This window comes from Phocoena phocoena, chromosome 12, assembly GCF_963924675.1.
Source record: "Phocoena phocoena chromosome 12, mPhoPho1.1, whole genome shotgun sequence".
Classification (NCBI taxonomy): Eukaryota; Metazoa; Chordata; class Mammalia; order Artiodactyla; family Phocoenidae; genus Phocoena; species Phocoena phocoena.
Window position 1 is genome coordinate 61,554,976 of NC_089230.1, and position 14,916 is coordinate 61,569,891.

Below are 14,916 nucleotides of genomic sequence, written 5' to 3' on the forward strand. Positions count from 1 at the left end.
GCCCAGAATACAAGTAGGATTTAATTGTGTGCTAACTACTCTATATAACACAAGCAATTACCTATTGTGAAACAAAAATAGCTATAAAGCAGGATTTCAATTCCAGTCAGAAATTCACCAAATTATGCCACAAGGAATGTTATTTGCACAACTTCTCTCAGTGCAACATCGCCATTGTGAAAGGTGGCAATGATAATATTACTACCTTTAAAAATGTACAAATTATTTTTATTAGAGATAATAGTACATACTGACTTGGATAGTTTTCTTTCCATAACTCAAAAGGAATGTATTGAAATTAGGTGATATCTATAATTATTAAACTTTAATCAATGCATTAAGAAACAGGTAGCTGGTGATCGAATGCATAAGTTGCTCTTTCCTTACTGTATTTTTCAGACCACTTACGAGTTAGATCTAGATAAAGACTTGGTTTATGAGGCCGGTAATCCAGGTACACGGTATTACTGATTCTTTTGGGAACAGCTTTTTCAATCTGAGTTCCTTCATGCCACTCATTAAAAGAGGTGATGGAAATTATACTGGGGTGGGCTTGGAGTGCAGCACTCAGAGCATCCTCATAATATTTCCCATTGACTCGGTTGCGAGTGTTTTGACTGTTCCACGGACGGATGCTGGTATCTATGTATCCTGGGCCCACACTTGGGATGAACATTAGGTCGAACTGATCACAAAAAAATTTTAGCTTAGCCCAGTTCTCATAGGATGAGCCATAAGTAAAGCCATTTGTGGCAAAATACGTATAAATTCCATCAAAACCACCTCGAAGAATTTCATATCTATGTTTTTTTTCTACTAGAAGTGCAATAAACAATGCATCATAAGGAGAGTTGCGAATGCTCTGAGACCCTGAGCTGGTTAACAGATTGGCCCATTTTTCAGCTGTTGTGATATAGGAATCATAGACATAAAACAGTGGAAGAGCACTGCCATTCTTAGTCTTGTACCTGTAAAAGGCAGGATGATTTCCATATCTAGAATACAAACATATATGAAAGCAAAATGAATATTCATAACTCAGTTGCAATAGACAATAACTGTTTATGTATTGAAAATGAAGGTAATCAGTGCAGTTTAAGCACACTGTTCACCTTTGGGGAATTAGCGATATAAGTGTAAACATTAAAAATGCATTTTTAATTTTACACATTGAAAAATGAGATACTGGATACATTAAGACATTAACAAACAAGAAATTACACTGAGGTTTAGAAATGATGACTAACACAATAAAAAGCCCATTTTCTACATGAAAATACTGTTTGTTTTTTTTTGTATAAGTGATAAATGTCCCACTGTTGCTGACATGTTTTTTGTAAGAATATGGCAGCTGTCACAGACTATTATTAGTAAACCCTTAAACAAAATGAAACTGTATTAATAAATTCTTTCCTTGTAATCATACTAAATGAAAATATTAGATGTGGATCTGCCATATCTAATGGCAATTCAAAATTGCAAAAGCAATTCACATTTCATACTCTGAACTTGCTTTTAAAAAGACAACTCTATATTCATAAGATTTGCAGAATACTAATTTAAATGTCAGATGACAGAAATCATAGTCTAATATACACATAAAACAGTAAAAACAGGAACCTGTAACTATTCATACAGAAAGTGAATTATAAGGAAATTCAGAAATGTTCTTTAAAATGATTGCAGTATTCATTACAAAATTAGTTTAAACTAATTTTAATATGTCATACTGTAAGTCATTCAAATCTCTCAAATATAAACATACTTATAACAGTAATTATCATTGGATCATATAACAGTAATTATAGGACAGAAGAAACTCACTTGTCTATAATGTATCTGATATTTTGGTACATGTTTTTATCATCTCGATTCTTATATGGTTCAATGTGAAAAGTGACCTAGAACAAAAAATATTAGAGAAAAAATTATGATGTAAAAATAAAAAGGAAATCATATTCCATATTTTTAATAACCTTAATTTAAGATGAATGCGTTTATTAAAGTATAGTTGATTTACAATGTGTTAATTACTGCTGTACAGTGAAGTGATTCCGTTATACATATATACACATTCTTTTTTTATATTCATATTCTTTTCCATTATGGTTTATCATAAGATTTTGAATATACTTCCCTGTGATATACAGTAATACTTTGTTGTTTGTAATACTTTGTTGTTTATCCATTCTGTATATAAAAGCTTACATCTACCAACCCCCTCCCCTGGCAACTACCAGTCTGTACTCTATGTCCGTGATCCTGTTTCATAGATAGGTTCATTTGTGTCGTATTTTAGATTCCACATGTAAGTGATATCATATGATATTTGTCTTTCTCTGACTTCATTTAGTATGATAATCTCTAGTTGCATCCGTGTTGCTGTAACTGGCATTATTTCATTCTTTTTTTTAAAGGCTGAGTAGTATTCCATTGTATAAATGTACCACATCTTTATCCATTCGTCTGTTGATAGACATTTAGGTTGCTTCCATGTCTTGACTATTGTGAATAATGCTGCTATGAATATTGGGGTGCATGTATCTTTTTGAATTATAGTTTTGTTTGGATATATGCCCAGGAATGGGACTGCTGGATCATATGGTAATTCTATTTTTAGTTTTCTGAGGAACCTCCAAGTGGCTGCACCAACTTACATTCCCACCAACAGTGTAGGAGGGTTCCCTTTTCTCCACACCCTCTCCAGCATTTGTTATTTGTAGCCTTTCTAATGACAGGTGTCAAGTGGTACCTCATTGTAGTTTTGATGTGCATTTCTCTAATAATTAGCGATGCTGAGCATCTTTTCATGTGCCTACTGGCTATCTGTATTTCTTGTTTGGAGAAATGTCTATTTAGGTCTTCTGCCCATTTTTGGATTGGGTTGTTTTTTTTGTTGAGTTGTATGAGCTGTCTGTGTATTTTGGAAATTAAGCACTTGTCGGTTGCATTGTTTGCAAATATGTTCTCCCATTCTTTAGGTTGTCTTTATTTTTTTTATAGTTATTTATTTATGGCTGCATTGGGTCTTTGTTGCTGTGTGCGGGCTTTCTCTAGTTGCGGCAAGCAGGGGCTACTCTTCGTTGCAGTGCACAGGCTTCTCATTGTGGTGGCTTCTCTTGTTGTGGAGCACGGGCTTCAGTAGTTGTGGCTTGCAGGCTCTACAGCACAGACTCAGTAGTTGTGGTGCACAGGCTTAGTTGCTCTGCATCATGTGGGATCTTCCTGGACCAGGGTTTGAACCCGTGTCCCCTGCATTGGCAGGTGGATTCCTAACCACTGTGCCACCAGGGAAGTCCTGTCTTTTCGTTTTGTTTATGGTTTCCTTTGCTGTGCAAAAATGACAGATTTCATATGTACTCTTATTCAAATAATTTATAATAAAATTACTTTAAAAAATAAAAAACGAGTACTATAATGGACAATAGTTTTCAGAATGCTTGCTATTGATGTGGTTTATATATTTCTACTATGATAGCAGAAAGCAGTAACCAAAAAAGGTTATATATAAATCAAGAAAAACTAATTATGGCTACCAAAACCATTTTGTATGTCATTTATAACTAGTGGAGTAGATTAAGGGAAATATCATGTGTACTGTCTACTTAAGATCTGCAAAAACAACTATGAGAATTTTCACTTTTATTACTAATTTTACTGACTTACCATTAACCATTACTTTTTGGCAATATAATAAACTAAAATATTGTCAATAAGAGTTCAGTTTCTATGAAGCATGTATGGAATTAGAGACTTCTATGCTACTGCAATATAAAATGCCTTTGTTTTCAACCACCTAATTAAAGTGAAATATATTCATCAGTGCTACTAGTTTTCACATAATTATAAAGTCAGACAGCATTTAGTGAAACTATAATTCTCTACTTTTAATAAGATTTCAGTAATATTATACAAAGAAAGTTTTTATTAGTAACAAAGTAAAGTAAGGTCAGTTTCGTTTGTGCAGTATATTGTAAGTATGGCTAGGGCAGTTAGATTTTGCAGTAGCTCTGGTATGTATGTGCTTTTTAACTTCAAGTGAAAGAAAAGTGGCAAGGGTATAGGTATTTTCATACTCTTATATAATGTAACCTTGGGTAATCTCCCTTTAGCTGTAACATTTCCTAAGTAAGTTTCCAATTTATACATAAAGGACACCAAATTTAAGCAAATATCCTATATTATAATGAATTTGCTTTTGAAGTTGCAAACTCTACATGGCTTCCTTCTTTTCTGTAAAGTGCAGATCAATACATTTATAGTAATTCAAAAAGCCACCATTTTATACAATACTTAATAAGTTAGAAATATGAGGGAAAATATTAATTGCAATAATATTACCTTGTAGGCTTAGTGAATAAATAATGTGATGTATCACCATTGCACTGTTCCATTTGGAAAAATCTATTAGACCAATATACTATAATGACTTTAAAAATGATAGAATGCTATATACAAAATCAAATGTTTGCATTATCTTTAGATGGGGAAGTAAGAGTCCTATAAGTGTTCCCTCATTTCATGCTTCTAATTTTGACCATGCACCCAAAGTGTACTTCCTAAAGTGAAAATCTGATGATCCTGGAGAGTGATATTAGCAATATGATGACATAAAATGTTCCTACTATTTATTCCTTTTTAAATCAACAAATTGGACATTCATACATGAGCAAAAGTGCCTTTGTGGTGTTCTGGGACCTAGTGTCTTATTCCAAGGAACACAGGAGTTGTCTCACTCACCACAAAGATGGTAAGAGAAAAACGTCTGCTCGAGGTGGGGAACCAGAGGAGCCAGCCAAACTGCCTAGACCCCTTTTGTTCTTGCCAGGCAAAAAACTGTGTCAGTAAAGACCCAGGCAGGCACTCACATACAAGACAGAGAACTTGCGGAAGTCTAGACCTCCCAACGGGAAACTTCAGCACATAACTGGAGACAAAAAAAAAAAAGCTAGTTTGGTTGCAACAGAAGGCAGTAGAGAAGCTTTCCTGGCACCATGCCTCTGCCCAAAGACACACTGAAAGGGGAAAAGGAAAGCAGTGAGTGAGTGCCCAGCTAGACTGGAAGTGGCTGGAAAAATCATTTCTCCACCAGCAACTGGAGTACTAAGATGGGAGCTTTAGAACCAGGGGTAGGGAGGATATTAGGAAAGATGCAAATTAGAACTTCAGTTGGTGGGAAAGGGATTGTTCTTAGCAGAAGTCCACCTAGGAGCCAATGGGATCACCCTACTGGATCTGCAGGTGCCCCCAATGTACCCAGTGGTAAACCCACACTTTCCCCCCACTCTACGTTTGCTCCTTGTGTGCGTCCCAAGTGCCACTGCAAGAGAAAGCTCCAGCAGACTGAGAGCATGCTCAGAAACCATGAACTTGAGCTATAGCAACCTTTTGGAAAACGAGAGGTTTCCAGTAGCCAGCCTGGTGAACTGTAAGAAACAGAGATGGCATAAATGTTTAAAAACTCACCCAAAAGAGGGAACAAGAAGACTGGAGCAGGTATAAATTCACAAAAACAGTAAAAACCCGGATAATATCAACACTACAGAATATAACATACCATCTGCTGAAGGCAACAAGAAAAGAGTTAAGAAGGTATCTACTACTTCATATGCAAAAACCACAATGCAAATCTAAAGGGATTATGAAACATCAAGGAAACATGGCATCACATAAAAATTATCTATTTCTAGCAAACTCAAAGCCACAGAATATTGCAACCTATCTGATAAAGAGTTGAAAATAGATGTTATAAAAAACTCAACAGGTTACAAGAAAACTCAGAAAGACAATTCAATAAAATCAGGAATAAAATATGTGAACAAAATGACCCTTTAAAAGAGAAAGAAATTTTAAAAAAGAACCAAACAAAAATTCTGGTGCTGGATAGCATGCAATGCAGAGAATATGTAGCAAGGCAGAGCATATGAAGATAGAAAAACTGACTTGGAGGATAGAAGATTTGAAATAACACAAAAGAGAAGAGGGAACTTAGAAAAAGAGCAAAGAAAGCCTACATGATCTATGGATATCCATATATCCTCACAAATGTCAGGATAATCGGAATTCCAAACAGAGAAGGCAGGGGCAGGAAGTTAACTTAAAGAATAATAGCTGAGAACTTCCAAAATCTGAGGAAAGACTTGGACATACAAGTCCACAAAGCTAGTAGATCATCCTAGTATCTCAATGCAAAAAGACATTCTCCAAGATATTAAAGGCAGGCGAGGGAAAAAAAAGAAGAGAACTTACAAAGGACTGCCAATAGGCTATCAGCAGATTTCTCTGTAGAAATTCAATAGGCCAGAGGACAGTGGAATGACATATTTGAAGAGTTGAAAGATAAAAGTGGCCAGCCAAGACTACTTTATCTAGCAAAGTTATCCTTTAGATATGAAGAAGTAAAGCCTCTCCCAGACAAACAAAATCTGAGGGAGTTCACCACTATTAGATCTGCCTTGCAAGAAATGATGAAAGGAGTTCTTCAAGCTGAAATGAAAACATACAAAATTACAAAATACTCTGGTAAAGATGAGAAACATACAGCCAGACTTAGAAAACTATAATTCTGTAGGAGGATGGTGTGTTAACTACTCAACTACAGTATAAAGGTTAAATGAAAGTAGGAAAAATAACTATACCTACTATAAGTTAATAAATATAAAAAAGAGGTAAACTGAGGCATCAATATGCAAAAGGGAGGAGCAAAATAATGGATACCTGAGGGGTTAAAGATAAGTTTCTAGGACTTCCGGCGCCTGGGCCGAAGGTTCTCACACGAAGCATCTAAATGGAACTGTTTACAGCATACTAAAGAAAGTATAGACCATCTTGAATTGCCGTCTTGTGAGTGGCTTCTGCACACCCTTCGTGCCTCAGCTTAGGTGTTACCACGGCCGTTTCACATGAGGAATTCTGGTCTGAAGAGCCTGGTGTGAGGCTTCTGCACGCCGCACCCTTTGAGCAAGTGAGACTAGACTAAGCACCAAGGAAAAGAAAAAGGAGACTCTCCAAGACCAGCAGCCATGTGGATGAAAGGCTCTTGGTGCTCCAGCCAAGGAGGCAGGGCTCTGCCTCTGAGGTAGGAGAGCCAACTTCAGGACACTGGTCAACAAGAGACCTCCCAGCTCCACATAATATTAAACGGTGGAAATCTCCCAGAGACCTCCATCTTAACACCAGCACCCAGCTTCACTCAACGACCAGCAAGCCACAGTGCTGGACAACCTATGCCAAACAACTAGCAAAACAGGAAAACAACCCCACCCATTAGCAGAGAGGCTGCCTAAAATCATAATAAGGCCACAGACACCCCAAAACACACCACCAGACGTGAACCTGCCCACTAGAGAGACAAGATCCAGCCTCATCCAGCACAACACAGGCACTAGTCCCCTCCACCAGGAAGCCTACACAACCCACTGAAACAACCTTAGCCACTGGAGACAGACATCAAAAACAACGGGAACTACGAACCTGCAGCCTGCAAAAAGGAGACCCCAAACACAGTAAGATAAGCAAAATGAGAAGACAGAAAAACACACAGCAGATGAAGGAGCAAGATAAAAACCCACCAGACCTAACAAATGAAGAGGAAATAGGCAATCTACCTGAAAAAGAATTCAGAATAATGATAGTAAGGATGATCCGAAATCTTGGAAGTAGAATGGACAAAATGCAAGAAACAGTTAACAAGGACCTACAAGAACTAAAGATGAAACAAGCAACGATGAACAACGCAATAAATGAAATTAAAAGTACTCTAGATAGGATCAATAGCAGAATAACTGAGGCAGAAGAACGGATAAGTGACCTGGAAGATAAAGTAGTGGAAATAACTACTGCAGAGCAGAATAAAGAAAAAAGAATGAAAAGAACTGAGGACAGTCTCAGAGAGTTCTAGGACAACATTAAACGCACCAACATTCGAATTATAGGGGTTCCAGAAGAAGAAGAAAAAAAGAAAGGGACTGAGAAAATATTTGAAGAGATTATAGTTGAAAACTTCCCTAATATGGGAAAGGAAATAGTTAATCAAGTCCAGGAAGCACAGAGAGTCCCATACAGGATAAATACAAGGAGAAATACGCCAAGACACATATTAATCAAACTATCAAAAATTAAATACAAAGAAAGCATATTAAAAGCAGCAAGGGAAAAACAACAAATAACACACAAGGGAATCCCCATAAGGTTAACAGCTGATCTCTCAGCAGAAACCCTACAAGCCAGAAGGGAGTGGCAGGACATACTGAAAGTGATGAAGGAGAAAAACCTGCAACCAAGACTACTCTACCCAGCAAGGATCTCATTCAGATTTGATGGAGAAATTAAAACCTTTACAGACAAGCAAAAGCTGAGAGAGTTCAGCACCACCAAACCAGCTTTACAACAAATGCTAAAGGAACTTCTCTAGATAAGAAATGCAAAAGAAGGAAACGACCTATAATAATGAACCCAAAACAATATAGAAAATGGGAATAGGAATATACATATCGATAATTACCTTAAATGTAAATGGACTAAATGCTCCCACCAAAAGACACAGATTGGCTGAATGGATACAAAAACAAGACCCTTATATATGCTGTCTACAAGAGACCCACCTCAGACCTAGAGACACATACAGACTGAAAGTAAGGGGATGGAAAAAGATATTCCATGCAAATGGAAACCAAAAGAAAGGTGGAGTAGCAATTCTCATATCAGACAAAATAGACTTTAAAGTAAGGACTATTAAAAGGGACAAAGAAGGACACTACATAATGATCAAGGGATCGATCCAAGAAGAAGATATAACAATTGTAAATATTTATGCACCCAACATAGGAGCACCTCAATACATAAGGCAAATACTAACAGCCATAAAAGGGGAAATTGACAGTAACACATTCATAGTAGGGGACTTTAACACCCCACTTTCACCCATGGACAGATCATCCAAAATGAAAATAAATAAGGAAACACAAGCTTTAAATGATACATTAAACAAGATGGACTTAATTGATATTTATAGGACACTCCATCCAAAAACAACAGATATTTATAGGACACTCCATCCAAAAACAACAGAATACACATTTTTCTCAAGTGCTCATGGAACATTCTCCAGGATAGATCATATCTTGGGTCACAAATCAAGCCTTGGTAAATTTAAGAAAATTGAAATTGTATCAAGTATCTTTTCTGACCACAACGCCATGAGACTAGATATCAATTACAGGAAAAGATCTGTAAAATATACAAACACATGGAGGCTAAACAATACACTACTTAATAATGAAGTGATCACTGAAGAAATCAAAGAGGAAATAAAAAAATACCTAGAAACAAATGACAATGGAGACACAACGACCCAAAACCTATGGGATGCAGCAAAAGCAGTTCTAAGGGGGAAGTTTATAGCAATACAAGCCCACCTTAAGAAGCAGGAAACATCTCGAATAAACAACCTAACCTTGCACCTCAAGCAATTAGAGAAAGAAGAACAAAAAAGCCCCAAAGCTAGCAGAAGGAAAGAAATCATAAAAATCAGATCAGAAATAAATGAAAAAGAAATGAAGGAGACGATAGCAAAGATCAATAAAACTAAAAGCTGGTTCTTTGAGAAGATAAACAAAATAGATAAACCACTAGCCAGACTCATCAAGAAAAAAAGGGAGAAGACTCAAATCAATAGAATTAGAAGAAAGGAGAAATAACAACTGACACTGCAGAAATAAAAAAAATCATGAGAGATTACTACAAGCAACTCTATGCCAATAAAATGGACAATCTGGAAGAAATGGACAAATTCTTAGAAATGCACAACCTGCCAAGACTGAATCAGGAAGAAATAGAAAATATGAACAGACCAATCACAAGCACTGAAATTGAAACTGTGATTAAAAATCTTCCAACAAACAAAAGCCCAGGACCAGATGGCTTCACAGGTGAATTCTATCAAACGTTTAGAGAAGAGCTAACAGCTATCCTTCTCAAACTCTTCCAAAATATAGCAGAGGGAGGAACACTCCCAAATTCCTTCTACCGAGGTCACCATCACCTTGATACCAAAACCAGACAAGGATGTCACAAAGAAAGAAAACTACAGGCCAATATCACTGATGAACATAGATGCAAAAATCCTCAACAAAATACTAGCAAACAGAATCCAACAGCACATTAAAAGGATCATACACCATGATCAAGTGGGGTTTATTCCAGGAATGCAAGGATTCTTCAATATACGCAAATCTATCAATGTGATAAACCATATTAACAAATTGAAGGAGAAAAACCATATGATCATCTCAATAGATGCAGAGAAAGCTTTTGACAAAATTCAACACCCATTTATGATAAAAACCCTCCAGAAAGTAGGCATAGAGGGAACTTTCCTCAACATAATAAAGGCCATATATGACAAGCCCACAGCAAACATCATCCTCAATGGTGAAAAACTGAAAGCATTTCCACTAAGATCAGGAACAAGACAAGGTTGCCCACTCTCACCACTCTTATTCAACATAGTTTTGGAAGTTTTAGCCACAGCAATCAGAGAAGAAAAGGAAATAAAAGGAATCCAAATCGGAAAAGAAGAAGTAAAGCTGTCACTGTTTGCAGATGACATGATACTATACATAGAGAATCCTAAAGATGCTACCAGAAAACTACTAGAGCTAATCAATGAATTTGGTAAAGTAGCAGGATACAAAATTAATGCACAGAAATCTCTGGCATTCCTATATACTAATGATGAAAAATCTGAAAGTGAAATCAAGAAAACACTCCCATTTACCATTGCAACAAAAAGAATAAAATATCTAGGAATAAACCTACCTAAGGAGTCAAAAGACCTGTATGCAGAAAATTATAAGACACTGATGAAAGAAATTAAAGATGATACAAATAGATGGAGAGATATACCCTGTTCTTGGATGGGAAGAATCAACATTGTGAAAATGACTCTACTACCCAAAGCAATCTACAGATTCAATGCAATCCCTATCAAACTACCACTGGCATTTTTCACAGAACTAGAACAAAAAATTTCGCAATTTGTATGGAAACACAAAGGATCCCGAATAGCCAAAGCAATCTTGAGAACGAAAAAAGGAGCTGGAGGAATCAGGCTCCCTGACTTCAGACTATACTACAAAGCAACAGTAATCAAGACAGTATGGTACTGGCACAAAAACAGAAAGATAGATCAGTGGAACAGGATAGAAAGCCCAGAGATAAACCCACGCACATATGGACACCTTATCTTTGATAAAGGAGGCAGGAATGTACAGTGGAGAAAGGACAGCCTCTTCAATAAATGGTGCTGGGAAAACTGGACAGGTACATGTAAAAGTATGAGATTAGATCACTCCCTAACACCATACACAAAAATAAGCTCAAAATGGATTAAAGACCTAAATGTAAGGCCAGAAACTATCAAACTCTTAGAGGAAAACATAGGAAGAACACTCTATGACATAAATCACAGCAAGATCCTTTCTGACCCACCTCCTAGAGTAATGGAAATAAAAACAAAAATAAACAAATGGGACCTAATGAAACTTCAAAGCTTTTGCACAGCAAAGGAAACCATAACCAAGACCAAAAGACAACCCTCAGAATGGGAGAAAACATTTGCAAATGAAGCAACTGACAAAGGATTAATCTCCAAAATTTACAAGCAGCTCATGCAGCTCAATAACAAAAAAACAAACAACCCCATCCAAAAATGGGCAGAAGACCTAAACAGACATTTCTCCAAAGAAGATATACAGAATGCCAACAAACACATGAAAGAATGCTCAACATCATTAATCATTAGAGAAATGCAAATCAAAACTACAATGAGATATCATCTCACACCAGTCAGAATGGCCATCATCAAAAAATCTAGAAACAATAAATGCTGGAGAGGGTGTGGAGAAAAGGGGACACTCTTGCACTGCTGGTGGGAATGTGAATTGGTTCAGCCACTATGGAGAACAGTATGGAGGTTCCTTAAAAAACTACAAATAGAATTACCATATGACCCAGCAATCCCACTACTGGGCATATACCCTGAGAAAACCAAAATTCAAAAAGAGTCATGTACCAAAATGTTCGTTGCAGCTCTATTTACAATAGCCCGGAGATGGAAAGAACCTAAGCGCCCATCATCGGACGAATGGATAAAGAAGATGTGGCACATATACACAATGGAATATTACTCAGCCTTAAAAAGAAATGAAATTGAGCTATTTGTAATGAGATGGATAGACCTAGAGTCTGTCATACAGAGTGAAGTAAGTCAGAAAGACAAAGACAAATACCGTATGCTAACACATATATATGGAATTTAAGGGGAAAAAATGTCATGAAGAACCTAGGGATAAGACAGGAATAGAGGCGTAGACCTACTGGAGAACGGACTTGAGGATATGGGGAGGGGGAAGGGTGAGTTTTGACAGGGCGAGAGAGAGTCATGGACATATACACACTAACAAACGTAGTAAGGTAGATAGCTAGTGGGAAGCAGCCGCAAGGCACAGGGATATAAGCTCGGGGCTTTGGGACAGCCTGGAGGGGTGGGAGGGGGAGAGTGGGAGGGAGGGAGACGCAAGAGGGAAGACACATGGGAGCACATGTATATGTATAGCTGATTCACTTTGTTATAAATCAGAAACTAACACACCATTGTAAAGCAATTATACCCCAATAAAGATGTTAAAAAAAAAAAAAGTTTCTATAAACCTAAAATGGACTGTTTTATCTAAGAGATGTTTTATGGAACCCCCCCTTGATAACCACGAAGCACAAATCTAGAGCAGACGCACAAAAGAGGGGGGAGAAGAGCATACCACCATGAAAAATAACCAATTTACACATGTAGGCAGACAGAGAGAAAAAGAAATAATGGAAATACAAAACCAGACTGCAGTTGATAAGATTACATATTAATAATTGCTCTGAATGTAAATGGATTGAATTCACCAATGAAAAGGCACATAGTGACTGGATGGATAAAGAAACAAGACCAAACTGTATGGTGTTCTTAAGAGATCCCATTAAGCTTTAAGGATGCACACAGACTCAAAGTGAAGGGGTGGAAAAGATATTACATGCAGGTAGAAACTGCAGTGGAACATAAATTTCAGAATGTAAATTTAAACAGGGATGAAAAATTAAATGACCAAGTAGAAGCTAACTTTTTATGGAAATGTTCCATGTGCTGTGACAATTATTTTTGTGTTTCTTCTGGTTATTTTCCTCCATATCAACAGATCTTTATAATTCACTGTACTTAAGATGATTACTGTTAACTTTCTTTACAAAATTATGTCTCAGCAATTGTCAAATATTTTTGTTTCTTTGTAGTTTTACTTTATAATTTTATTGACGTAAATATATCTCTGTTCTAGTAGGAAAAATAAATGGTTCTGGTGATGAGGGTGATGTAGGAAGATCCTGAACGTACCTCCGCCCATAGACACACCAAATCTACAGCTAAATATGGAACAATCTCCTCCAAAAAGAACCTGGTGGAGTGACCCCATCACATCTGGCAAACAAGAGGGAAACCACATCAAAGCAGGTAGGAAAGGCTGAGATACGATCTCACCATAAAGCCCATCCCAGCAGTGACATACAATCAGGAGAGAACTCAAAACCCAGAGCTTCTCCCTGAAGAACAAATAGCTTGTATCCCACATCTGGCATACCAGTTTCTAAGACCAGCCCCTGAAAGATGAGTCCCCAAAATATCTGGCTTTGAATAGCCAAATGGATGTAGCTCTTAAAGAGCTTGCATGTAGACTCATCCATCCCAGGACCAGTGCAGAAGAAGCCCTTCAAAGAGCACCCAAATGTTACATAAAATAAACTCATTTGCCAGTTTTAAAAGCATTGGTCTGAGAGGCAAGGGTCTGCTGGGATATTCTATGGGGAAAGAGGCTGGAGGGTTCTATCTTCCTGTTCACCCTCTGCTTGTTAAAGCCAGCAGGTGCCAATTTTTTACTTTCTTTTCCCTTTTATCTTTTTCTTCTTTCAGCAGGTGCTGTCCCTGTACTCTCCATCTGCCCCACTCCATGTAGTGGGTGTCACTGTTGAGCTCTTCCTCTGTCATGCTCTACAGCACCAGTATTTCCCAGAGGGGAGCTTCTACCTGGTTACCTAGATTTTGCAGCTGCCACGAAGGGACACCTCTAGATCACATGGACCTGGAGGCCAGGGGAGCTTGTGTCCTGGGTCCCATGGGACTGTAACAACAGACAGTTTTTGGTAGAGTACCACTCCTATGGCATTGCACAGATATCCAACTGAAACATACCCACAGTCTTTCTGAGAAACAGGCCTACTTCCTTCTATAGCAGCTTTGGCCTGTGGGGCAGGCTTCTGGTTTTGCACACTTATAGGAGCCTACAGAGGTACTCTCAGGGAAGGGAGACAGTGGGCACAATCTTTGCACTCTCTCTCTGCCTTGCTCCAGAGCACTGTTGTCTTCAGAAAAGGAGTTATATTCTTATATCCTTGGCTGGTGCTCTGATTTTTGTAGCTTGCCAGGGGATGCCTCTATATCACTTGGCTCTGGTGGTCAGGGGGAGCTTCAGGTTTGGCACAGTTCCAGAGTCTACAGAGGCACTCAGGGTATGGAGGTCAGAGAATGCCATCTTTTTGCTCTCCCTCTACCTTGCTATAGCTCACTGGTATCTCCCAGAAAAGAACACTTAACTGGAGCCCCAATTTTTATGACTGCCACCCAGCAAACACCCCCAGATCACCTGGCTCTGGTGGCCAGCAGGGCTTACACTGTGGTCCTACAGTTCTGAATATATTTGCACTTGTTAAAATCTGCTGGCTGAGGGTCTAAATTCTAATCAGCCTGAATCTAGGTGCTACCTGAAATCCTCTCCTTAAGGACAGTGACTGGTCTCAGCACACTTCAACTACTAGAAGCTA

At 37.8% G+C, this 14,916-nt stretch overlaps 1 protein-coding gene across 1 annotated transcript in view; it reads right to left on the reverse strand.

Moving 5' to 3' along the window:
- Positions 1-207: 207 nt before the first annotated feature.
- Positions 208-14,916, reverse strand: part of MANEA (mannosidase endo-alpha) — a 64,096-nt gene continuing 49,387 nt past the window's right edge. The window contains exons 3-4 of the mRNA XM_065888729.1: positions 1,825-1,901; positions 208-995 (exon numbers count right to left, since the gene is read on the reverse strand). Coding sequence (XP_065744801.1) covers positions 338-995; positions 1,825-1,901 — 735 coding nt within the window. The 3' untranslated portion in view covers positions 208-337. The remainder of the gene's footprint in view (positions 996-1,824; positions 1,902-14,916) is intronic.